The sequence below is a fragment of the Castor canadensis genome, chromosome 12 (assembly GCF_047511655.1).
Source record: "Castor canadensis chromosome 12, mCasCan1.hap1v2, whole genome shotgun sequence".
Lineage (NCBI taxonomy): Eukaryota > Metazoa > Chordata > Mammalia > Rodentia > Castoridae > Castor > Castor canadensis.
Genome location: NC_133397.1, coordinates 112,281,680 through 112,306,869, shown reverse-complemented (window position 1 = coordinate 112,306,869; position 25,190 = coordinate 112,281,680). Strand labels below are relative to the sequence as shown.

At 42.7% G+C, this 25,190-nt stretch overlaps 1 protein-coding gene across 2 annotated transcripts; it reads left to right on the top strand.

The window, feature by feature from the left end:
- Positions 1 to 14,353: 14,353 nt before the first annotated feature.
- Ddx20 (DEAD-box helicase 20) lies at positions 14,354 to 24,183 on the top strand. Of its 2 annotated transcripts, none has more exons than XM_020177539.2 (11): positions 14,354 to 14,685; positions 14,983 to 15,077; positions 16,795 to 16,963; positions 17,732 to 17,846; positions 17,959 to 18,101; positions 18,248 to 18,386; positions 18,479 to 18,537; positions 19,991 to 20,073; positions 20,412 to 20,517; positions 20,632 to 20,741; positions 22,663 to 22,827. In XM_020177539.2, exons 1-11 carry the CDS (start codon positions 14,394 to 14,396, stop codon positions 22,681 to 22,683), a joined length of 1,332 nt encoding a protein of 443 aa, XP_020033128.2. In that variant the 5' UTR covers positions 14,354 to 14,393; the 3' UTR covers positions 22,684 to 22,827. The 2 variants fall into 2 exon arrangements, with proteins under 2 accessions (XP_020033128.2, XP_020033127.2); XM_020177538.2 differs by having other exon boundaries at positions 14,358 to 14,685; positions 20,632 to 20,733; positions 22,663 to 24,183.
- The last annotated feature ends 1,007 nt before the right edge of the window (positions 24,184 to 25,190 follow it).

The following is a 25,190-nucleotide window of genomic DNA, read 5'->3' as shown; positions in this document are numbered from 1 at the left end:
CATTCTGTGCACTTCAGCTGGGTTTAGGGGTGGGGACAGGGAGAGAGGGAGAGAGAGGGACGGATGAGGCGTCTCCCCGTGGCTCCTCTCCGAGTCCAGGTACCTGCGCTCCCCTCGCTCGCTTTGTTCACTCGCTGCGTCCGTGGGAAAACACTGCAGCAGACTAGAGCTGCAAATCTGCTTGCGCGTTTCCAGTGCCCGCTAGGAGAAACTAAAATTGCAGTTCCTTTTTCTGCTCCCCTGGCAGCCCATGTGTCTGCCCCTCAGATCCGAGCAACATAGGGCTTCTGGCTTTCTTGCTGTTTTAAGGTTTATGAAAGACCCTTTTCCTGGGACCAGCGGGGCGTTCAGAGTGCGAGCAGGAAGGACAAAACAGCGATTTCCAACCCAGTGGAACAAGTTTAGGCGTTGAATACGCTGGGAATGGGACAGAAAGGAGGACCTGGCCACATATAGTGATATATAGTCCACGGAGGGGCCCTTATGTGGAGAAACCTTAAAAGGCATCCCCAATCCAGAGGGCCTTATTTTACTCACTTGGATCTCCAGCCTCCAGCACAGCAGCCAACTAACTGTAAGGAGCACTGAGTAAACATTTGTGTTTATAGTCTTTGGAGTCAAGTTTAAGCTTTGGTTTTCTCCATTCCTGAGACCTTATGGGCTGGAATCCTCGGAAGTTAGGAGGCCTGCTATAGTTAAAAGTCCAAAAGAAGCAGACTGATCTCTTGGCAAGAACCCAGGTCTGATCATTAGCTATACTGCTGATAACACATTACTTTGCACAAGTGCTTTCCCCCTTTGCCGATACTTGGATTTGAACTCAGGGCCTTCAGCTTACTAGGCAAGTGCTTTAACCCTTGAGCCATGCCCCCAACTGTTCTAGTTTTCCAAGTAGGGTCTTGTTTTTGCCTTGGACCCTAGGGGACCCTGATCCTCCCATTCACACCTCCTATGTACCTGGGATTACAGGTCCAAATGCTTTCATCTCTCTGGGCCACAAGCAAGTTTCTCTTGCTTATGGTTTAAACTTATGTGACTCTAACACTTTGTGCTCCTTACAAAACTCTTCTCCTTTCTTTGATTCCTCTCTTTTTCCCCTCTCCGTTGTTTGAGGCAGGGTTTTGCTATATAGCCCAGGGTTTACCTCAAACTCAGAATTCTTCCTCCTCAGTATTGTTAGTTCAGGTATACAGGCATGCACCACCATGCCTGGCTACAAGATTCTCCTCTGATAAACATCTGTGAAGCAGGCAGGACAAGGGAAATATTTGCTCTATCTTACAGATAAAGAATACATTGTTAGAAAAGGCAGCTCACATAAATTGATAACCATAATTTTCAGTGCATAGCTCAAAAGAGGAGTACTAGACAACTCATATTATGGTAGGGTTCCCACAGGACTTTGGAAGTCTAAGACTAAGATGGTTAGTCTTAATTGTCAACTTGACTATATTGAGAGATGCCTAGGAAATTAGTGAAGAACACCTCTGGATGTGTCTTCTAGGGTGTTTCCAGAAAGATTAGATCATGAGGACCTTGACCTAATGAATGTATAAATCCCTTGATGGATTCACAATACAGTAGTCCCTTGGTATCAGTGGGTATGTGGTTCCAAGAAGACCACTGTTGAAGAAAAATCACATGTTCTCAGGATGCATAGACTTCAGTGCTATACTGTGGATGCTTGAGTCATTTTTCCCGTAATGCCACTCAACTTCCACTAAAGATATGCTGCTCAAATTTTCACTTTATCACTTCAATTGAACACATTCACGTTTACCTTGTTTTGTAGGCACCATTTGCTTTTTGGGAGGCAGATTTCTGCAAAATTAAAGGCTGGGAAACAGCCTATCACACGATGATTTAAACACAAGTGACGGTAACTGGGACTGCCTGAGCTTCTCTGCATCCACTGAGCTGTGGAATACGTGTGGAAATTTTTTGGGGGGGTGGGGGCTGTGCTTAGTTGAAACTACATGTAATAAATCCATGAACAAGGTAGGCTTACTTTACGATGTCATTACTGGGGAGTAGTTAAAGATAAGCGGTGAGGCCCAGTTAGAGGAAGTAGGTCACTGGGGGGTATGCTCTCGGGGGCTGCATCTTGCCTGGCCTCTTCTTGCTCTCTCTGCTTCTTGCCTGTGATTAGGTGAAGAAACTCCTTTGGCACGCCCTCCTGCCACCATGCTGTTCTCCCTCATTATGGGCCCACAGATATGGAGCCAAGTGGCCATGGACAGAACCTTCTGAAACCATAAACCAAAATATGCTACACCATTGCAAACCCTGAGAAGGCCAATATTTTGCCAGGGCGTTCTCTCACTCTCTCTCTCTCTCTCCCTCTCCTTGTTAGTGGAACGCAAGAGTAGAAAAAAACAGCCTTTTGCTGTTTCCTTTTTCTTTCTTTTCTTTCCTTTTTTTTTTTTTTGGTAAAGGGTTTAAGTGTTAAAAAATAAAGCTTGTTGCCATGGTTATATAAACATGGGTAAATATTCCTGGCCTGAGGATGGGGGTTGGGGGACATAATTCATTTTTGCTGATGAGGAATCAGATAGTTCAGCCTCCACCCTCCTGCTCCCCAAAACTCAGTCTCAAGGGAGAATGATATTATCTCATTTGACAAAAAATAATAAAAAACCCAGAGATCTTGAGATTGGGTGTGAGCACACTGGACCCCTTAGAAGGCACCTGAGCATTTGCCCCCAGCTAGTGGGGACAAATGTATGGTAGGCACTCTTCCTGAAGGAGGGGGTGCAACTCCTGGAACAGTGTCAAACACTGAGATTTGTACTCAGCCTAGTCAGGGTGGGTGGCCCCCTTTGTCCCACTGCCAGAACCTTCAGGCTCTGGCATCTATGGCTAAGCTCTAGCCTGGGTCCAAACAGAGTTCAGATTCTGAACCAAACAATGGAAACACTGCCACTCTCCTGATTCCCACCTGGAGATCCCCACCCAGCACATCCTGGCCAGCTCTGGAAGACACGCCCCGGGGTGAGTGGATATCCAGCGTCTCACCTCCACTGGCAGCAGAACGGCTGGGAAATACATGGCCACACACATTCTGGAAATCTCAGCATAATGACATCCACCTAAGGGTGGGATCTGTGTCCCCATTGCCCTCAATCCTCACCTTCTGTAGCTGCCATTATCCTAATCCCCCTCCCCTTCCCCCATGCCTCCTGAGCATCAACAGGAAAGGCTGACCCTAGAGATAAACACATGCTGTTGGAATGTATTCAGATACCACTGCGGAGCTGCTTCTCCCCAGGGAGAGGACCTGCCTGACAAGCTGCCCAGAGGTGCTGAGCAGAGACCGTGTAGTGTCTATGTTTGAACACATGGGGGGTGGGGAGGAACTGCACTGAGGCCTCACTATTCTTGGAAAAGTCTAACTTCTGGTTTGTAAGATGTCTTCCTCTGCCCATCGTGGCCAGAGGATTGGGTTCCTCTGCCCCTCACCCTCCCAGGAGGGGAAGCAGAGAGAGTGAAGTGGCCCCTGTGCTGGGGAAGCTATTCAGTTTCAAACTAAAACGTCACTTTTAAAAATAAAATCCCTTACGACTGAGTGGAGGAATCAAAGGCTGAATTCAGAAAGCTGCACAAGCTTTGGGAGACTGCAAAAGAAAGAAAAAGAATGTCCTTCTCCCCATTTATAGACAGAGCAAGCAAGGCCCAAGGAAATTACTCTGTGAGGGGGTGGAATAGAGTGGTCCTGTTTCCAGGACAGCACTCTTTTCTACTACTCTGCCCTGCAGAAGGCAGGAGGGATGTTCACTCAGGTAGCACACCGTAAGAATGACAAGAGCCTCCAAGGGAGTGAGTTCCCCTTAGGTCCACATTCACAGAACTGCCGTCACTTTTACCTTCAGTGCTGACATATGCCACCACTCTCACAACCCCAGCTTCCTCGAAGACTTACCAGGCTTCAGGATCAGGCCATGCAGGGGCTAACACTTTTTGGAGGGGGACAGAAGGAAGGTGTTGGAGGAAGAAATAGTGAGATAGTACTTTGAGTAAACATGTATGAGTAGCTTTCACCTGAACAATTCAGTAGGACTTAAAATGCAAAATTAGATTACTTAAATAATGAGCATTAACTCTCTGGGCTGATATTCATCCTAATATGGAATTATTTGTTTGGTGTTTATGCTGGCTAAATAATGGTCTCATCACTTCTTGAGGAACAAACATTTCGATTTTGCAAACATTTGTTGGCAAAGCAAATATTTTTCAACTACCAAAAAATACCTGAAGAATGTCAGGGCATTGCTAAGGGAAATGCTTATGGTATCTGTGCAAACTAATGCTGGGAGATGCAAATGATATTGAGAAGCTAAGTGGCTTGCTTCTGGGGTCCTCCTAAGGATATTTGACTCCCTAGAGGCCCAGCACTGTCTTCCCATCACCTTTCCAAGGTCTGTAACACAGAGCAAAAGTTCATTTTATTACCCACTATTTGGCCCTTTCCACCAGCTGTAAAACAAGGGACTAGGGGCTGATGGCCTGCCAGACAGAAACTTGCTAGGAATAGGGAAAGAGAGGATACCTGCTTCTCCTCCCGAGGTCATGGGGTGAGGAGAAAAAGAGATCACCCTCAGGTTTGGCTTGCTTCACATTTACTTCTAATAAACCTCTTCTGTAGGGACCAGAGAACTGTCTTAGCACCAATCAGATGTCACCCTGGGATGCTGATTTTGGTCTGGAGAACCTGAAAGGAATCAGTGCCAAGAATGTGGGCTGCAGAGGAAGGACTCTCTCGTGGGGTTTTCATTGACAACTACCAGCTATAGTCTGTACCAAGAGAGAGCCTCAAGTTCTCAGATAGAAGAGGCAGTGAGGCCAAGAACCAACGTCAGAGCTTGACAAAGGAAGACGCATATTGGAGAATAGTAGCTGAGCATGCAAAGGAGTTTGGATTTTACTGCCCCCTCCTCCCCAACATTGGGCAGGGTTTCTTTGCTGTGATTATGTCCCATGAATCATCATCCACAGAAAGTGACAGAGGCAATGGAGAGTGAGTAATGAATCCTCCGAATGGTCTTTTGTGTCTCTGCCTGCTGGGTTTTGGAAATAGCTTGCATTTTAATCTTTCTGACTTAGAACTATAGAATTTTGGAGTCCAAAGGACCTTATAGTTAAGCAAGGATTGTGGTCTCTTGGAAAAACAGGAAGATGTGTGGGTATGGATCTTCGGTCCATCATGAGAAACAGGCCTGACCTGACATATATGGAAGGGCTTCCTCGGGTCAGGGATTCAACCCAAGAAGGTAGACATTCCTATTCTTCTGTTCTGCAGATGCGAGAGGGGAAGAGGAGCTGAGAGAGAGAGAAGATAGTGACCTGCCCCAGGTCGCACACAAGGGTATTCTGGCACCATCAAAAGTGGACCTGGCTTTAGCTTCAGAACCCACACCCTCTTAGTCATTCCACTCCCCACTATGTGCCGTGGAACAGTAATTTTATTTATTTTACTTCTTTGATTCTTAGTTTTATCCTCTGTGAGCTCTAGAACTCTTAAAACAGTCTACATTTCCTGCCTAAGCAGTGATTAATTTTTTTGTCAGACTGGGGTTTGAACTCAGAGCCTTGTACTTGCCAGGCAGGTGCTCTGCCACGAGCCGTGTCTGCCCTCACCCTCAATCCATGATTTTAAAGTTAGGAAAGTGTAGCACAAAAGTGGTAGTGACTTGCCCGAAGTCACCCAGCTGGCAAATAGTGGAATAAAAACCAGCAGAAAAATCCAGACCCAGTGACCCAGTAGAAGCTCCAGACTCGGTGGAAGTTCCTCGGCAAGGGTTTCTGAAGGACTCTAACTCCTCCCTTTAGAGAAGAATGGTTCAATGTTTTCATGGATATTGGAGACGTTGGCTTTGGGTGTGATTAAGCATAACACTAGAGATGTATTTGGGAGGCCAAATGATATATGTCTAAGTACCTCTAATCTGTCTGTCTGCTGTTTGTCTGCTTTCCGCCCCCCAACACTGGGGACTTGAACTCAGGACCTTATGCTTGCTAGGCACTCTACCACTTGAGCCATTCTGCCAGTTCTTTTTACCCTGATTACTTTGTAATAGGGTCTTGCTTTATCCTGAGTCCACCAATACTATATTCTTCCTATTTGTGCCTTCCTATGTAGTTGGGATGACAGGTGCATGTCACTTTATGCAGGCATTGGTTGAAATGGTCTTTCAAATTTTTTGCCTGGACTGCCCTCTAAATGCTATACTCCTGATCTCTGCCTCCTCAGTAACTAAGATTACAGACTTGAGCCACCAAACCCAGCTTGTTAGTCTACCTTTTTTCAGGCCACAAGCACAATGATACCAGGTCACCTGTGGCACATGTATATTACTCTTCCTGACTCCAATTGTTCATCTTCTCTAGGCGAAGTTTAGTACCTGTGGCAACTCTTTCATCCGACTTTCTTCATGGCATCCGTCAGTGCTGGCAATTCTGCTGCTTTCTCCTCCTTCTCTGTCTTTTGCTCTGTCTGATCATTAACTGGTGTGTAATGAGTGTGCCTGAGAGGAACAGGGCGCGACAGGATCCCAGCTGTGCTCTGGTGATCAGTGTGTACACCTTTGCCAGAATCCCCATTTCCATGTCCTCTCTACTGAAAAAAAAAAAAAAAGGATTGAAAGGGGGTGGTTCTGTCAATAAACACATCTTTGGCTGCATCTGAAGTGAGAACAGGGGCCTCCTGGGTGAGGGGCATTGTTCTCCTCACAATGGCGCTGTGGTTCTGTACGCGTGTGTGAAGGCGGATAGCTCAGACACTCTGAAATGAGCTCTTACCCACTGGTGAGTGGAAAATTAGCTTTGGCAGGTGAGGAACTGGGTGACAGGTGAGGAAGCCAGCAGGGTATCAGTGTTATCCTGCTGCCATTGCTGTTTGCTGGTGATTCTAACAATATCTCCCCCGCATCCCCTAAAAGGCAATTAAGTTGAGTGGAAGTGACTTGGAAGGGCTTGGACGAGTGGGTGAGTGGTATGAGGACATTGGAATGGCTTTGTGACCTTTGAAGCTGGTTCTGTGCTTTGCAAGTGGGCTCCTGCCAGGCCAGTTGGGAAATGGTATTTTTCTGATGGCCATGACACAAGTTGTGCCGCTTACATTACATGTCTAGTGGGTGGAAGAAGAGATGGTGCTCCAGGGACTAAATCCTGCCGTGTGGTTGGAGGCAGCACGTGCCAGGACTAGAAGGCAGGAGACCTGAATTCTTGGATTGACTCAAGATCAGTTCTGTAAATCTCTATTGCCTTGGTTTCTCTAACTGCAAAGCAAGGCAAATAATCCCGCTGCTGCCCGCCTGTCTGTCGGGAAGGTAAAGTATGCACAGGCCCTTTGAAATGTCATAAGCACTGTTCTAAATTCGACGCCCGACTGCCAGGGGAATTTGCCAAACCTCCTGGGAGGCAGCAGTCTGCCTCTGCGTCAGCTTCCATAGTCTGTGCTCAGACAGGTCCTTAAGCATATCCACAAATCTCATCGCCTGTCTATAGTCAGCAAATAAGGGAAAGGCAGGCTGATGCTCTGCTTCCATCTGATCTTCTTACAGCCCCGCCCCTCATGATGATCTTGCTGCCCTCCCTCTTCTGCTCCGGGCCTGTCAGTTTAATTTAACAAGGTTGAGGGAGAGTCTTGATTTAATCAAACCAGTTGCTGTATCCATCCTGCTCAGAGGTCCCTCAGTGTCATCACTGAGGCTCAGATTAGACAATGACAATTACTTCTTCCCTGGCTATTGCCTTCCCCTCCCCTTCTTTCCTGGGAGGGAACAAGGAGGCAGACCCATCTCCTGGGACCTAAGAATAGATGGGGGAGGATCAAAGGAGGGAAACAGGCTCTGGCCCCAGAAAGCCCCTCTCCACGCCTTACATGGCCTTGTTTAAGACTGAAACACAGCCCAAAGGGTGGGGGCAGTAGAAAGTGTGAGCAGAGCTGCTTTGCAAAGGCTCAAGGCTGCCTGAGGACAAAGCTCTGCCATCATTGATGGCCCTTGGAGATTAAAACCTTATTGTCAGGAAACTGGAATGGAGGGATGGGTAAGGTAGCTGCATGTTCCACGTACCCCCACCAAAGCATTTATTTCCATGTTCTCAGCCTGGATCTGGCTGAGGTGGGCGAGCTAAGGGGTGGGGTGGGGGTTGTGTCTGGAGCTGGGAGGCAACAAGAACAACAAGGTGAGGCTTCATCTATCGGAGGTTCTGTGACTGTGTTCTTGGCATGAAAGCAGCAGTGACAGGAGGAACTGCCACCTGAGCCAGGGCTTCCGGGGGGGGCCACATGGGTGTGAGTGACTGGTGAGTGTTTGTGTGTGTGTGTGTGTGTGTGTGTGTGTTGATGGCTGGAAGGCAAGGCAGATGCTATTTCTGGTGCAGAAAGTTTAGAATTCCAGAACAAATGTCCTTTCTTGTTATTTACCCCTTTCATTTCCCTCCCTTTCTGGGAAATGGGTGCTCAGCACCTCTTGTCTCTTGAATAGCTCACAGAAGAAAGACAAAGGTCTTTTGAGGGGGAGCCCTCATTTAGGGTAGTGAAATCCTCTTTTTGCCCATTTATGCCAGTTTTCCATGGCTGGGTAACTGACAGGTGCACCCCTCCCCAGGCCCCTTCTAGAGCCTCCTTCCTGCCAATTGTCTCTCACCCAGATATCCAGCAGCCCTCGCCATCCACAGGAGCCGAATATGATTAGCTGAAACCCGTTCTGAAAGCTCCAAAGAGAATCCCTTAAATGCATATTCTATTGAGTGCATCTCATTGCAGATGACAGCCGCTTTATCAATTAAATTCCACGTTTCCAGTCTTCGGAGACGCCAAGAACCTTCCTACCTAATAAATCACAGGCCCCCAGTTATTGTTAAATGTCCCATCAGTCTCTAATAAACTCCCTGCCAAAAGGGGCAGGTTATTTATTATTCTGCCTGGACAAGAATGAATTGGGCCCCTTTCTTACAAGAAGAGCAAACGTGTCGCGTTTCTCCCTAAAGACTGAGGCGGTGGTATTAAGTGGGACAATCAATCAACTCAGGCCTTGGGCAGAGGGGAATCTGGTCTGGAAATGAAGGGGGATGTTGTAGGGTTCTGTTCCCAGAGCCAGGAAAAATCCCATGGCCAGAGGTGGCTTGCTAGAATGTAGGGGCTTAGCCCCTTGCAACTTCTCTCCCTCTTCTTATTCTTGTCTGAATAAGTATTGAAGATGCCATGATCGATCATGGCCATGGGGCACGTGTGAAATGGAAAATCTCCATGTGGGAGGCGCCAACTAGGATTGAGCAGGATTATGAAACAGTATGTTCTGTCCAGAAGGTTTTTGTTTTTTGTTTTTTTTTGATAAATTTGCTCTAAGTTAAGATTGTGGCTAGTGCTAATCCACTGAGAAAATGAGCTTGAGCATGTAGGCAAAAAAAAAAACCCAAATCTGGGAAAGGCTATGATGCACTAGCTTAGCCATGGTCTTCTGGGTAAGGTGGTGCTCAGAAAGCAAGACCCAGGAGCTGTCTGATGCAAACAAGCAAACAAACAAACAAAAATCCGGTGTGTAAAGTGGAACTTCTCATTAACTTGCTGCAAATTAGACTTAGTGATGTGCCCAGATCTGCAAGTTAAGATCTGAACTCCTCAGCTTTGCCGCGAATCAAGCGCCAATCTCCCTTTCCAACTGTGTTTCTCTTTGCTGTTATATAACACCATCCTCTTTGGAAGAGCATAACACACTCATTTTGTATTCCTTCTGGTGGCAAACAAGGCGCTCCATATATCACTGCAGCCTCATTTCCTGGTGACTGCTGGCAGCCTGGCCTCCGTTCACACTGAAAGACTTACCTTTCCTAAGCTATTATGGGTTTTCATGCTTCCACGCCTCTACACAAACTGTTCCTTCACCCAGAATAGCTTTCTGGGTCTTGTCTGCCTGCTGAGCTCCCTTGCCACCCCCTCCGCCTGAAGAGCTCCTTGTTCATCCTGCAGGAGAAGCATAGCCCCCATCTCTCCCTGGAACTTGAGCTGTATCTCCTGATGCTGCTGCCTTGGCTGAAGTGCTGGACTCCAGGGAGTGGGTCAAGGATGATCTCATACATGCAATTTTTCTCAGAGTTCCATACATACTTGAAACCACTTTGATTTGGGATGGGGATGAGAAGGATAGGGAGAAGAAAGCTATTGCTCTCTGAATACCAAAAGTCATTCTCTTCAAGTTCTCAGAAGTTCTCACTCTCTCCCACATGACAACCATACTTTGAACAATGAAGTCTCTGAAAAATGTCAGGACTGCATATGATTTTTATACTAGCTTGTGCTACTTGCATATTTTACACTTGATCATTTCCCCAGCTGGGCTGCCAACTGTTTTAGGACAGGGGGAAAAATGAGCCTAGGCTGTTAGGCAGATCTGACTTTTTTTCTCTTTTTGGTACAGGGGTTTGAATTTAGGGCCTTTGCTTGCTAGGCAGGTGCTCTATCACTTGAGCCATGCCACCAGCCCAGATTTGATCTGTCTTATGAAGTTTGTGACTCTGAGACTGAGAGGATTCCTTTAAGGAGTTACCTGAGGGTAGCCTCTCCTGCATCTGACACAGAGGCTCTTAGGATAAAGTGCAGACTTGAGCTGGTCTTTAGCTCACCTCTCCTGCCTCCTCAAAGCTCACTCCGCATTTGCATTCTAAGCTCTTTAGAATGTGCTGTGATCTTCTGCATCTCCAAACCCCTGCTTTCTCCTCCCCTGTGACAAGGTCAAAGATCTTGTAGCTCTTGCTAACTCTAGGCAGATGTGGCAGACTCTTAGACTCTTTCCCTTTCTTCTGTAGTAATAGACCTCCTTTCCAACCAGTGTTTAGCTGGGTAGGTGATTGTCCAGAAAAATAACTACATTCCCAGGTTTCCTTGCAGATAGGTATGAGTCTATGGCTAAGTACTGGCCAATGAAATACCACATAGGAGTACAGCAGCTTTTGAAAACATTCTTTCTACCCTACTTTTAAAAATGACCTCTATCCTCTCTACTTTCTATTTTGAGTCTTCCTCCTTCCTGCTGGCTGAAATGAAGATGTGATGGCTGGAACTAGAGCAATCATTTGAGTAGCAGGACAAACAGAAGCTCGGATACCTGGGAACTTTGTGGGCCGGAGCTATTATGTTAGTCCTACCCCCAGACTTCTCTAAAAGGGCAAAACAAACTTCTGGAGAAGTAAACTTCTGTCTTGAGATTTTATTTACAATCAAACTTAATCTTAACCCCTGAGACTTTCCTGGCTTCCCACACTTGGGTTACCTGCCCTTCTGTGACTTCAATAACACCCGGTACTGTACATCAAAGGAGGCCACCTGTTCATGTGCATCTTTCTCCTTACAGTCAAGGTTTATTTTGTTCCATTTTAGTATCTCCAGTATTTGGCCGACCTACCAGTAAGGGCAAATAGTTCTCGAGACCCTATCTCGAAAAAACCCATCACAAAAAAGGGCTGGTGGAGTGGCTCAAGGTGCAGGCCCTGAGTTCAAGCCCTAGTACTTAAAAAAAAAAAAAAAAAGAACATTTTCTTTATTCTTGGTAGTACTAGGGCTCAGGGGTTCAAACTTGCTAGGCTTGCTAGGCAGGTACTCTACCACTTGAGCCACTCCTCCAGTCCTATTTTGTATTGCTTTTTTCCAAGATAGGGTCTCAAAAACTATTTGACTGGGCTAGCTTCAACTGTGATCCTTCTGATCTCTACCTCCTGAGTAGCTGCGATTATAGTGAGCCACCGGCACCTGGCACAATTTTTAATTTCTGAGGAAACAATTTTTTTTATTGATTTGTGTTTTTAGCTCTAGTAATACAATTTATTTCCAATAACATTACTGCAATAGTTGTGTCTAAAAAATGTTATAAACAACAAAAGCACTAACAGGATGCCTATAAAACTATAAATGTTCTTTTTAAAAATAGTGCCTTGGGGTAAGAGCCGGGTTCTTTGACAGTGATTGGTATGAGTTCAACAGAATCACTGCTGTGTGAATGGAGGCCCAACAGAGATTTTCAGCCAGTCAATGTCTATTCGGTTCAACAAATGTGTGGTGCTGGGCTGGAGGGCCTTGGGTGACAAAATTGCTGTCTTTGAGATGTTCATAATTTAGGATGAGACACAGAGATGTAAACAGGTAAACAGAAAATAGTAAAATCTAGACTGGAATCATTCACTGTGAAGCGGGAGCCTAGGATGGGGAATAAAAAAGGTGTCAAAAGGAGTGGAATATACCAGTTGCCAGTGGCTCATGTCTGTAATCCTAGCTACTTGGGAGGCTAGGATTGGGAGGATTGCTCTTTGAGGCCAGCCTGCTCAATAGTTTGTGAGAGCTCATCTCCAAAATAATCAGAGCAAACTGGACTAGAGGTGTTTTTCACATAAACATATCTTTGTTTTTACTAAGAACAAATATTTTACTGGAAGCAAATAACATCAAATCAATTACCTTTGGGAAAACCTAAAACTATCTTTAACTATTCCTCCCTGCCTAAACCTAAAAGCTCTACCATGCTATGAAAAACAAAATGAAAAAAAGAGTAGAATATGAAACTGGATGCAAACAACTTAAGGTATCTACCTTAGAAAAGCTGCTCTCTGGCTGGGGATGTGGTTCTGTGGTAGAGTATGTATTTAGTGTCCCCAAAGCCCAGGGTTCAAGCCCCCAGGATTAAAAAAAAAAAAAAAGTCACCTGCAGGGTATATAGGCTAGAAGGCCTACCTAAAACAGAGCAGATGTATAGAAACTGAAAAGGAATGAAGGAAGCATTTGTTGGCAAAATTACTTGTCCAGTAAATTGTTAGAAAAAGGGGAAGGAGGCAAAGGACAGAGGGCAGAGTCAAGAATAATTTCTAGATTTGTGATTTGTGGACTAGGTGAATGAAAGATGGGGTACTAGATGAAGCCCGAGACCTTGAATGGCACACACCCCCATCAGTCTCTCTTCTTTCATAGGGATGGTGGACATTTTCTGGATGTTTTGTAAATTTCTAAGCAAATCCCATCTATCTTCAGGACCCTCCTTCCAAAGGGATTACCAAGCCAAAGCCCCTCCTACATCTTCTGGAACATGGGCCATCAGTGTGTGTGAGAAGTAGTGGGAAGCAAAACGCCAGGTTTGTGAGCTAAGAACAAATTTGGGGTTGGATGCAAAATCTTAAATTTGTAATTATGAACAAGATTATATAATTTGTGGGTGGAGTGGGGTGGCTTAAGTGGTAGAGTGCATGCCTAGCAAGTGTGGGGCTGAGTTCAAATCCCAGTCGTGCCAACAAAATTATATAATTTAAATGTGGAATTATGACTAAGACTTTGTTATAGCTCATTCTACAAATACTGAAAATTTACTTTTTTTCAGATTTTTTTTTCCCACTAGGAACAGCAGAGAACAAGACAGATAGGTCCTGTGTCCCAACAGAGGAGACAGACAACACCCATATAATTTCTTAGAAGTATCATGAGGGGGGCAGGGGAGAGAGATGGCCCAAACAATGTATACGCATATGATTAAATGTATAAACAATTAAAAAAATAAAGAAGTATCATGAATTAAAAAATAAAGAGGCGGGGTCTGGGGTTCATGCCTGCAACCCAGCATCTGGCAGGAGAATTGCTAGTTTGAGGTCAGCCTGGGCTACATAGCGAGACCCTTACTTAAAATAAAAAAAAAGCCAAAAGAGATAAGAAAGAGCAAAGGGATAGGATGGAAAAGCTAGGAGCAGGCAGGATGGGGAGCTGTCTTGGAGAGAGGTCTAAGGCAGAACTTGGGAGCTGCCAGTCCAGTTCTGGGTTCCGCTTCCATGTTCTTGATTATCACAGCTCTCCAAGTGCCACGAGCCGTGCGAGGGGTCAAGGGCGCGGAGATGACAGAGCTGTCCAGCAGACAGCGGCCAGCGCCTCTGCTCCGCGCGCTCTCAGGGGCAGCAGGCTGGGTGCGGACTGGGAAGCATCGGAGGAGAGGCCACCGCCAAGGAAGACTGAGGCTGCAGGCCCGGCGGCCGAAGCTCGGGGAGGGACGACGAGTGACGTGCGCGGCCCATCACAAAGGGCGCCTTGTGCGTTTGGCGGCTCCGGACGCACCGCCCAGAAGAGGTCCGGGAGGCGGGCGGCGCCCACCGCGGGTACGCGGCGCCCTCTGCAGGCCGCGGGCGGCGACACACCGGCGGCCTTTCTTCTCTTCCCGCTTCTTCCTTTAGACCACTTTTTCTTTTTTCTTTTTTTCTGTTAGTGTTCACGAGTCTCAGTCTCCGACTTCCGTCTCTTCCTTCCCTTCCCTTCCAGGCTGGGAATGTCAGTGTCTTCGCCGCAAGGCTGCCAATAAAGTTTTTTCTCTTCTCGTTCCCAGCAGCCCCGCCTCACCCTAAGTATCGCGAGATCTGGCAGTGCGGCTACCATGGCGGCGGCGTTTGAAGCCCCAGCGGCCTTAGAGACGGTAGACACTGTTATGCCGGCGAAGCGTGTAGCCTCATCCGCTGAGCCCACTCCTGAGCCCATACGGAGCTTGCGGACGGCTCACGACATCGGCGGACCGCGGACCCGCACCGGGGACGTGCTGCTGGCAGAGCCGGCGGACTTCGAATCGCTGCTGCTGTCGCGGCCGGTGCTGGAGGGGCTGCGGGCGGCCGGCTTCGAGAGGCCCTCGCCGGTGCAGCTCAAGGCCATCCCGCTGGGGCGCTGCGGGCTCGGTGAGGCCGGGCGGGCAGGGAGGTGGGGCCGAGGGCGGCTGCGGCGTGACCCGGGAGAGCCCCGGTCTGCGCCCGTGCGGGCTGGGGCAGGCCCGGCCTGGGGTCTATGCGAGCTGTTGAACTTGAAGGTAGGCAAGACCGTTTCCAGCACCGACGAGTGGTTCTGAGTTGGAGAAGGTCAAAAGCAGAGATTCAGGGTCCAGTGGATGTTGGCGAGTCAACCAAAAAAAGGGAAGGTGCCAAGTAGGTGATTTGCTGCTTCATTCAGTAAGTGACATACGTATTTTTCTTCCTCAGATTTAATTGTTCAGGCTAAGTCTGGCACTGGAAAAACCTGTGTGTTCTCCACCATCGCTTTGGATTCTCTTGTTCTTGAAAACTACAGTACACAGGTGAGTTGAGCTCCCAGGACCTACGGAGGACAGCGTGTGATGTAGACTTTACCTCGGGTCACATGGAATAGCAGTAACTCCTCGGGGAGTAGTAAACGTGGTGAATGGAAATGAGAGCTCAATATGATGCATTCATAGAGCTTTTAAGAGCCATCTGCAGTTACCTGCCACATTCACCATTAACCAAGCCAAACGCGAAGTCTGACCCCAATCTAGTCACTAAGTAAAACAATCTTTAAAAAAAAAAAACTTTAAAAATAATGATTTTTAAAAAATTGACACATATGGTAGACATTCTATTTATGATGCAGTAAAAATAGAAAATTTCAAACTTAAAACACTAATAGAGTTCTCGGGTCACGCTCCATGCTACCACACTCAACGACCTTACAGTCTACTTTTGAGTCCTAGCTTATATGTACCAAAACCTGGGTGATAATTGCACATAAGAAATCCTCTGACTTACAAAGGACCTTGGCTAGTCTGCTTGTAAATCAGGATATACTTAAGATTTTGGCTTGTGATAATTTGGCAGCAGGTTAAATACCAAAACCCTAAAGATGGTCTAGAAATAAAATTCTTATTTTTAAAGTATTTATCTTTTGTATTATCAAAATTATACACATTTTTCATGCATGTATATCAAAATAATACATAATCATCTTTGAAAATTGGGAAAATTCAGAACAATAGGTGAGGGAGTACCAGAAACATGTCACCTACCTAGAGAGAAACTGTTGCTAAGAGTTTTAGCATATATTTTCTTTCTTTCTTTCTTTTTTTTTGGGGGGGGGCACTGGGGTTTGAACTCAGGGCTAGGCAGACACTCTTACCACTTGAACCACTCTGCCAGTCCTTTTTTTGTGATGAGTTTTTTCGAGATAGGGTCTCATGAACTATTTGCTGGAGACTGGCTTTTTGAACCACTCTCCTCCTAATCTCTGCCTCCTGAGTAGCTAGGATTGCAGGCATGAGCCACTGGTGCCTGGCTCTTAGTATTTTTTTTTTTTAAAAGCAGTGTTTTCTTATGGTTGAGAACATGGAGTTTTTTTACCTTTTCTTTCAGTAACTATATCATAAAGTTTGTACTGTAGCTCTCAAGATCTTTTGGAACTTAGCTTCTAGAGTTAGCGCTCTGATCTTCTTTACTTTTTTCCTAAAATATGTTCAGTCACAAAGGCCTTCCTGCTGTTCTTCAGATGTACCAACAATACTACAATCTTAAGGCTTTTGCATTTGCTGTTTTCCTCTTCTTGAAACAGGTGTCACACAGCTAGCTCTACTGTACATTTAGGTGTCTTCTTAACACCTAAGAAATCTTTAGATTTCTTTAGGGGGCATTCTTAATTACCCTATTTAAAATGACTCCTTTTGTCACCTCTTTCTCTTTCCCTGTTAGAATGATTCTCTTCATCATGGTTGTCATTACTTGCTAATATTTATGTGTGCTTATTTATTGTTTATCCAAGAATGAAAATGCCAAGAAGGCAAAGACTTTGTATTTTAACTGTTGGTTTCTCTAGCACCTAATAAGAACCTATGCATAGTAGATTCTTAATATTTGTTGAATGATTAAGTAAATTGAGTGTGTTTTCTGTCAATAAAAACTCATTTTAAATGATTGTTTAAATGAAAAGTAATGTATCACATAATGAATGTACTAGTCATACGTATTTATTCCACCAACTTGTTAAAGGTATGTTTTCCATTTTTTTAGATTTTAATCCTGGCTCCTACAAGAGAAATTGCTGTACAAATACATTCTGTTATCACAGCCATTGGAATAAAAATGGAAGGCTTAGAGTGTCATGTCTTTATTGGAGGGACTCCGTTATCACAAGACAAAATCAGGCTTAAAAAGTGTCATATTGCTGTTGGATCTCCTGGTAAGATATCAGTGCCTCTTGGTAACTGGGGCTGTTAATGAACAGAACACTTTTAATATGATAAAAGGGATGTGGGAATCTTGAATAAATGTGATAATTATGTTGGTTAGAAGTAAAGAAGATTAGTTAGAGGTAGAAGTGGAAAGATTGTGGTTGGAGGCTGGTCTGGGCAAAAGTGCAGGACCCTGTCTGAAAAACAAATTAAAAGCATGACCCAAGTGGTAGAGCAGTTGTCTAGCAAGCTTGAGGCCCTGAGTTCAATCCCCCGTGCAGCAAAAAAAAAAAAAGAAATGGAAGAAATGAACATTAGACTGGATTACCAACAGAATTTATTCATCTCCATCCCTAAGGATATTTGAGAACATGTACAAGGTAGATCTCTGAGAAAAGGAAAAATGAGATTACTTTCAGGAAGCCCTTTTAAGTCATGGATTGAGATTTTTCTTTTGCCTCTGTGTTAATCATTTGGTGAAGACTCACTCAGAATCTAGCATTCATTGTCTGAGCACTCAAGTCTTTTGATAGGAATGTTATTTATTTTCATACTTACTGGTGATGAAAAGTGAGGGAATAATAATGAATTTAGGCAAGATGAGAACTTAAGGTTTCTAATTTGTGGTTTGGTGTGTAAATTCATAATGAGATTTGAGTCAGGAAATTCAGTAGTACAACTTGTGAATAAATAGAGTGAAACATTGGCCTAGATTTGCACAAATTTGATACATCATAAATATTTCACTGTTTTTTTTTTTTTTTCCTGAAATTTAGGTAGAATTAAGCAACTTATAGAACTTGACTACTTGAATCCAGGTAGTATACGTCTCTTTATTCTTGATGAAGCTGATAAGCTTTTAGAAGAAGGCAGCTTTCAGGAGCAAATAAAGTAAGAAAGAAAAATAACTTGACTATGAATCTAGTGCCCAAAAGTATGTATCTTTAACTTCTCCAGTTAGCAATTACTGGAACCATGGTATACGTTTTCTTCTGTTTTGCAGTTGGATTTATTCTTCCTTACCTGCCAGTAAACAGATGTTGGCAGTATCAGCTACTTACCCTGAATTTTTGGCTAATGCTTTGACAAGGTATATGAGAGATCCCACCTTTGTAAGACTGAATTCTAGTGATCCAAGTCTCATAGGTATGTACAGATTTGGGTACTTACATTATCGAGTTCATGACATTCTAGAGTTTTCACTTTCCTTGTTGGTTATTGCTGTTTCATAGTTGCTATTGGGATATGGCAAGTATGCTTGTTTTAATTGATGGCTATTTATGTTTTTGTAGGTCTGAAGCAATATTACAAAGTTGTCAATGCATACCCTTTAACCCATAAGATTTTTGAGGATAAGGCTCAGCATTTACAGGAACTTTTCAGCAGAATTCCATTTAATCAAGCCTTAGTCTTTTCTAATTTGCACAGCAGGTAATAAAACGTAAGAGGTCTTTTGGGGAATTTATAAAAGGATAGGCATGGGGCAATATTTGTAAATTATAAACCTTTGTGATTTTTTGTAGAGCACAACATTTGGCCGATATCCTTTCTTCTAAAGGTTTTCCTGCTGAGTGCATTTCAGGCAAGTTCATCTCTTTGATTTTTGTTTAATATATGGACATATATAAGTGCCATATATAAGCCTCCCAAGTTAGAAGAAGCAAATACCACTTCATGAGTTGTTTGGGAGTGTGAGGTTGCGCTGAATCTTCAGAATAAAGGAAATTTCATGCTGATTTTTCATTGGAATTTGGTGTGTCAATAGCCTGGGCTTTTTTTTGTTTTTAAAGGAGAAACTTGGTATGTACTAAAAACTTGGAAAACTAGTTGGTAAAATTAATTTCTCATTAATCTCTGAGTTGTATCTACAAAAAACTTAATTCTATAAAACAAAGTTTGTCTTTTTGTCTTAAGAGGTATTTTATTTCTTGAAGTAATCATTGTTAAAATAGTAAGAACTAATCTCGGTGTGATAGTGCATGCCTGTAATCCCAGCACACAGGAGACTGAGGCTGGAGGATCATGAGTTTGAGGCTAGCCTGGTCTGCATTGTGAATTGTAGGCCAACCTGGGCTACATAACCTGACTGTATCTCATGACAACAACAACAAAAACTAAGAATTGGTAGCTTTTTTCTTTTTGTGGTGTTGGGGCTCAAACTGAAGCTGTGCATGTTAGTGCTCTAACCACTGAACTATACCTTCAGCCTGTTTTATGGCTTTGTGGGAGGCAAAAGTGACCATTCTTGCCACAGCTTATTGCTGCTGACCTAATAGGAAAGAAAGACTAAAAGGAATTTCTGATCCGTGAAGTCTTTTTAGTTTCATTTTATGTCTCATCTTAAGTTTTTTTTTCTTAACATTTTTTTCATTGTTCTTGAATTTCTGTCTACAGTTTTCTTACTAGCTTTTGAAGCATCGCATTAACATTCGAGTCCCAGCTTCCCAAATGACCTTTATCCTAATTACCCCTCCATGCAACACCTGCTTCAGAAGACTTACCCTTTAAAATGTTCCTGAGTGGAACTTACTCTATAGACCTTTTCCCTCTAAATAATAAGTGACTCCCACCCATTCTTCACTCATGTCTAGAGTTAAAGAGTTGATTATAAAGTTCATTTGAGAGAACAAACAAACCAAAATAGTAGCAATGGTGAGGTCTCTAATTCCATTCATCTTTTAAGCTGTTAGCTTGAGCTTGGTTGATATGAGATATGGGGAGACTGTTTCCAGAGGTTAGCACCAAATTTATAAATGGTCAGTTAAAGCAGTTTATTTTTCTTCATATGCTATAATCTGCAGACTTAATCTAGTCACCATTTAAAATTGATTTTTAAATTTCAAATTGCCTAAGCCATGTATTCTTAAGGATTCTGACTTTAGATCTTAACCTAGATTTGCACAGGACAGAATTGTAACTGTGTTGGTATATTTAAAGTGTTAAGACTGGGAGTTATGATTCCTGCTTTTTATGGATTTGATAAATATGTATTCATTTAGTTGTTTTCATGTCACTTTCTTTTTGGATCTTTTTAGGCAACATGAATCAGAATCAGCGTCTTGATGCTATGGCTAAACTGAAGCAGTTCCATTGCAGAGTTCTCATTTCTACAGATTTGGTAATTTTCCTGTTCATTGGGGTGACTAATCTATCTTGACATATGTTCTATTATCAGATGGGCAGATGCTGTGTATTGTTTTATGTGGGTGTATCTAACAAGAATGCCAGAAGATAATTATCTTTCCAGTTCTGGGGGAAATCTTTCTTAAAAATGTCTTTAATATTTTAATCTTTGTTTCTGAAGTTAGTCATTAGGAATCAATCTCCTTTTCCTCTGCTCCTAAATATTCTCCTGTTCTTAATCTGGCTCTTGGTTGTACTAGAAGAATATAGTGAACACTGGTAGACATGCAGTAATTAATATGGACAAGTGATTATTGTCTTCTTCAATGCCAGACCTCTCGCGGCATTGATGCTGAGAAGGTGAATCTGGTTGTCAATTTGGACGTACCATTGGACTGGGAGACGTACATGCATCGGATTGGTAGAGCTGGCCGTTTTGGTAAAATAAAAAGCTCAAATGTTTTCTTTAAGGGGAAGAATCTAATGTGAAAGATGGACTTGGAATGTCATTTATGTGAGAATGATTCACTGCTTAACATTTCATTTGATTTAGGTACATTGGGACTGACAGTGACCTACTGTTGCCGGGGAGAAGAAGAAAATATGATGATGAAAATTGCCCAGAAATGTAACATCAACCTTCTCCCTTTACCAGGTACATTTGTCAGTTTCATTTTTCTATTATAAACAATTATAGTGATGACAGGCATAATAAAAATAATAGCTAACACTTAGCACTTGTGGTGTGTTAGGTATTGTTCCCTGTACTTTATGTATGTTGACTCATTTAATTCTCACTACAATTCTATGAGGCATATACTATTATTATCTTTATTTTGTAGACATTTAGGCATAGAGAGGTTAAGTAAAGGTGGTATATGAGAGGATTGCAAGCTAACTACTGGCACGTGAAAAATGGAAACTAAACTACTAGTTAATGACCTTACAGTTTGATTTTATTCTTTGATATAAGGGAGGATATTTTACCCCTTTTAAGTTGCTATGAAGGTAATTCTTGCCATATCCTAGTCAACATGGGGAAGAAACAGTATTTTCATTTGAATACTATTTTGAAAAATTTGAGTGACAATCAAAACCCCTAGAGAACTTTTAAGTAGAAATGTGGGTTATTTGATAAGTTACATGCTACAAATAGTATGTACGTATATGTAAGCATACATAAATGTACATTTATGTATACACATACAAGCTTATGTATACATAACTGTACAATACATAGTATATACATGACCTCGTAGAATATGGGTTATGTAGTTATTGAATAAACCTAAGGTTTTTTTATTCATTTTTATATTTAATTTCTTCAGTTATTTTACAAGTCTTCTACAAAGGTTAAGCACAGATTTGGGAGTTCTGTGGATTGTAGGAAGTTCTGGCTTTATAATTTTATGGTCTTGTACAAATTTCTTTAATTGCTTTAAGCTTAATGTCCTGATTGGCTAGGTGTTTTAGAGTAGATGGCTTTTAGGTTTTGTATCAGTTCTAAAATTGTTAATTCTTTCTAAGTATAAGTCTGTTGGTCTGGTACAGAAAAAAGTAAATTAAAAATTGGAAGAAGAGGGTTAAGAATTGTGTAGGATTCAGTATCATAGCATCTAGTGATAAAAATAAAGTTTGCCTTTGGATGCTGGAAAATGAGATATTTATATCTTTATGTAATGTTAACAGAACCCTGAAATAAGGAGAGAATGATAGTCATGCTGTTAGATCTATATTGGACAGAGAACTTGTGTTACAGCAGATTGTTCAGATGAGTTCTTGGGGCAGTACTAGGAGACAAATTGCCCTGTATTATAGGCTACACAAGCAAGGGAATCATCTGAGTAAACCAAAGAGTTTTATTCACAAAGTCAAGAGCTTCCATTGAAGAATCCAGACTTGAGGCATTTAGTGGGTAGACCTATACGGAATATGAACAGCAGCAACAGAGAGGATCTGTATAAAGCAGGGGCTTTGTATGTCTTTTTTCCTAAGGTGAAAATTGGCCACACTTTAAAAGGTCTCAATATACAAGTGGAAGCTAATTGTTACACTTGGATGAAATAGGCACTTTACAGTTGAAGCCAACAGATTTTTAAATTAGACATCTGTTTTTTGGTTTTGGTTTTGGTTTTTCTCTTTGTGGAGCTTTTCTCTCCACTGGTAAGGGCAGTGATTTCTTCCTATGAGAGGGTAGGGTGGCAGAGTTGCAGCTGTAATATGTCCTAGTTGGTAAGCTTTGGGGAGCACAGTCAAATTTTCTAGTATCTTCTTCTGTTGTCATTGAGTTAGAGGAGAGAAGCTGAGAAGAAGGGAAAGAAAATGATGGGAGGATTGCTGTAGACATCCTTATCACTCATAGTGTAAGCTTTTGAGGAAGTGTGGGGAGATGCGCTTGTGAGTATGGGATGTATCTTATATGTTTCTTAAAATCCTTTTCTTCAGGATTGTTAGTCCTTTAAAACATAAGTATATTCCTAGTATATTATTTGCACATTTTGTTTCTTAGTCTTACTGAAAAACTTTCTGACATTATCAGAAAATGCTGTCAAGAATTTTTATACTTATTCTTCCTTTTCTGCAGATCCCATTCCTCCTGGTCTGATGGAAGAATGTTTGGATTGGGATGTGGAGGTTAAAGCTGCGATGCATACTTATGGCTTAGCAAGTATATCAACCCAGCCTCCAAAAAAGCAAATTCAAAAAGTTGAGAGAACCTTTCAACCTCAGAAAATTCATAGTAACCACATGACTTCCTCTAGACATACTTCTGTGTCTGCACTCCCAGTCCAATCAAAAAATACCAAACAAAAACTTCTTGTGAAAAGCCACTCAGAGTGTGGAATCAGAGAAAAAGCGACATCACCAAAAGAAGTGGGGCATGCCATCCAATTGGAAGAACAGACGAAGAATTCTGTTGAGCCCCTTGTTGAGAACTCCACAAGCAGTCAGCATCGGGTCAAAGAAGCTTTACCTGGGTCACTCCCCCAAATTCCTTGTCTGTCTTCCTTTAAAATTCATCAGCCATGCACTTTGACTTTTGCAGAACTGGTAGACGATTATGACCACTATATTAAAGAAGGGTTAGAGAAACCTGTGGAAATCATCAGACACTACACAGGTCCTGGGGATCAGACTGTGAACCCTCAAAATGGCTTTGTGAGAAGTAGAGTTTCTGAAGATAGAGTACAGATACTGGCAAGTAGTAGCCAATCTGGAGACTCAGAGAGTGACAGTGATTCTTACAGCTCAAGGACTTCCTCCCAGAGCAAAGGAAATAAGTCATACTTGGAAGGCTCTTCTGATACTCAGTTGAAAGACTCAGAATCTACTCCTGTGGATGGCCATATCTCTTTGGGACAACCTCTGAATGGAAATAACACCTCTACTCCAGAGGAATGTCAAGAATCACCTGAAATCCAGATAAAGGCAAGACATAAAGAGGGGTCTAACCAAAGATCTAAGCAAAGCCGGAGAAACCTTCCCAAGCGCTCTTCCTATAGATTACAGACAGAACCCCAGGCAGATAGTTGGCATGACTGTCATAGGGAAACACATCCGAGTTTTTCTGATACCTACCAGGATTATGAGGAGTACTGGAGAGCTTACTATAGGGCATGGCAAGAATATTATGCTGCTGCCTCTCAGTCATACTATTGGAATACTCAGAGACATCCGAGTTGGATGGCTGCCTATCATATGAATACAGTTTATCTACAAGAAATGATGCATGGTAACCAGCGATTGTAGGATCTTCCTGATGATAGAAACTATCAACAAGCAATTTATATTTGGATATCCATTCTCCGTAACTTAGAGTGGTATATAGTGACATATTTGAGGAACTTGAACAGACTTGAGGCTTTCCACTGGAACACATCTATTTTTCAGATTATTTTGACTTGGTCCAGGTATATTACCTGTTTTTTTTTTTTTTTTTTTAAGAAACTTCATCAGATTCTCAAAAGAGAATTTTTGGGACATAAGAGCTAAAGGTCCCGAGGTGTCATTTTTCTGTAAGCTGTTCCCAAAAGAAACATTTAAAAAGATGACATATACCACTGCTTACTTAAAAAAAATAAAAACAGTTAAGATTTGAAAGTAATGTTAGTTTACACTGTGGCGTTCTTTACAGGAGGATTGGGCTGCATTTCCATATGGGTGAATTCTTGTAGAAATTTGTAGCGTGGTAGATCTTTTAGGTTTAGGCAGGAAAGAATATTTGGATAGTTTTAGATTTTCCCAAAGGTAATTGATGTTATTTGCTCCCAGTAAAAAATTTCTATCTAGTAAAAACAAATTTAATTAGATGTGTTCATGTTTTTGTTTATTTATTTAGTAGGACAGGGGTTTGAGCTCAGGACTTCATGCCTGCAAAGCAGGCACTCTACCGCTTGAGCCACACCTCCAATCCGTTTCACTCTGGTTATTTTTTTGATGATGGGGTTCTTTGCCTGGGCTGGCCTCAAAATGTGATCCTCTCAATCTCAGCCTTCCAAAGTACCTAGGATTACAAGCATGAGCCACTGGCATCTAGCTCTTCTTTGTATTTTTTAATTTTTTTGTTGAGATTTCTACTCATTACATTTTTAATGTGTGTTAGATAGTTAAGTATCATCAGTAACTGTCTTAAGTTGCTTATGTAGAGGTGCAGCTCTTTATTTTTGTTGGTTCTTAGATTCTTTTATGAATCTGATGAAGGCTGTAGGTTGGCCCCAGAAAATTTCTCATTCCATAATCAGAGAACTGTGAATGATATTTCAAAGGGTTTATAGACCCTATACATCTGTAGCACTCATGTTAAGAACTGACTTGCTAGTAGGCTAAGGGAAAGTTTTTAGCTCTTAGTGTTCAGTAGTTCTTGGAAGCTAGAATTCATTCTGTTCAAACTGTTCTCACAGTATGTATCAATCTTACAAAAGCTCTTCTAGAAAGTTTTCCCTGGTTTTTACCTCTCATGCTAGAATCCCAGGGGAGTTATTTTTCTGAGATGGTACATCATCTCAGATTTAGAAAAGTATAATTGGAAGTTACATATTCTTTCTCTTTCCCTCTAGCAGTCCTTTTTATCACTTAAGTTTTTGGTTTTCTGGCCTTTCTGTGAACTGGATT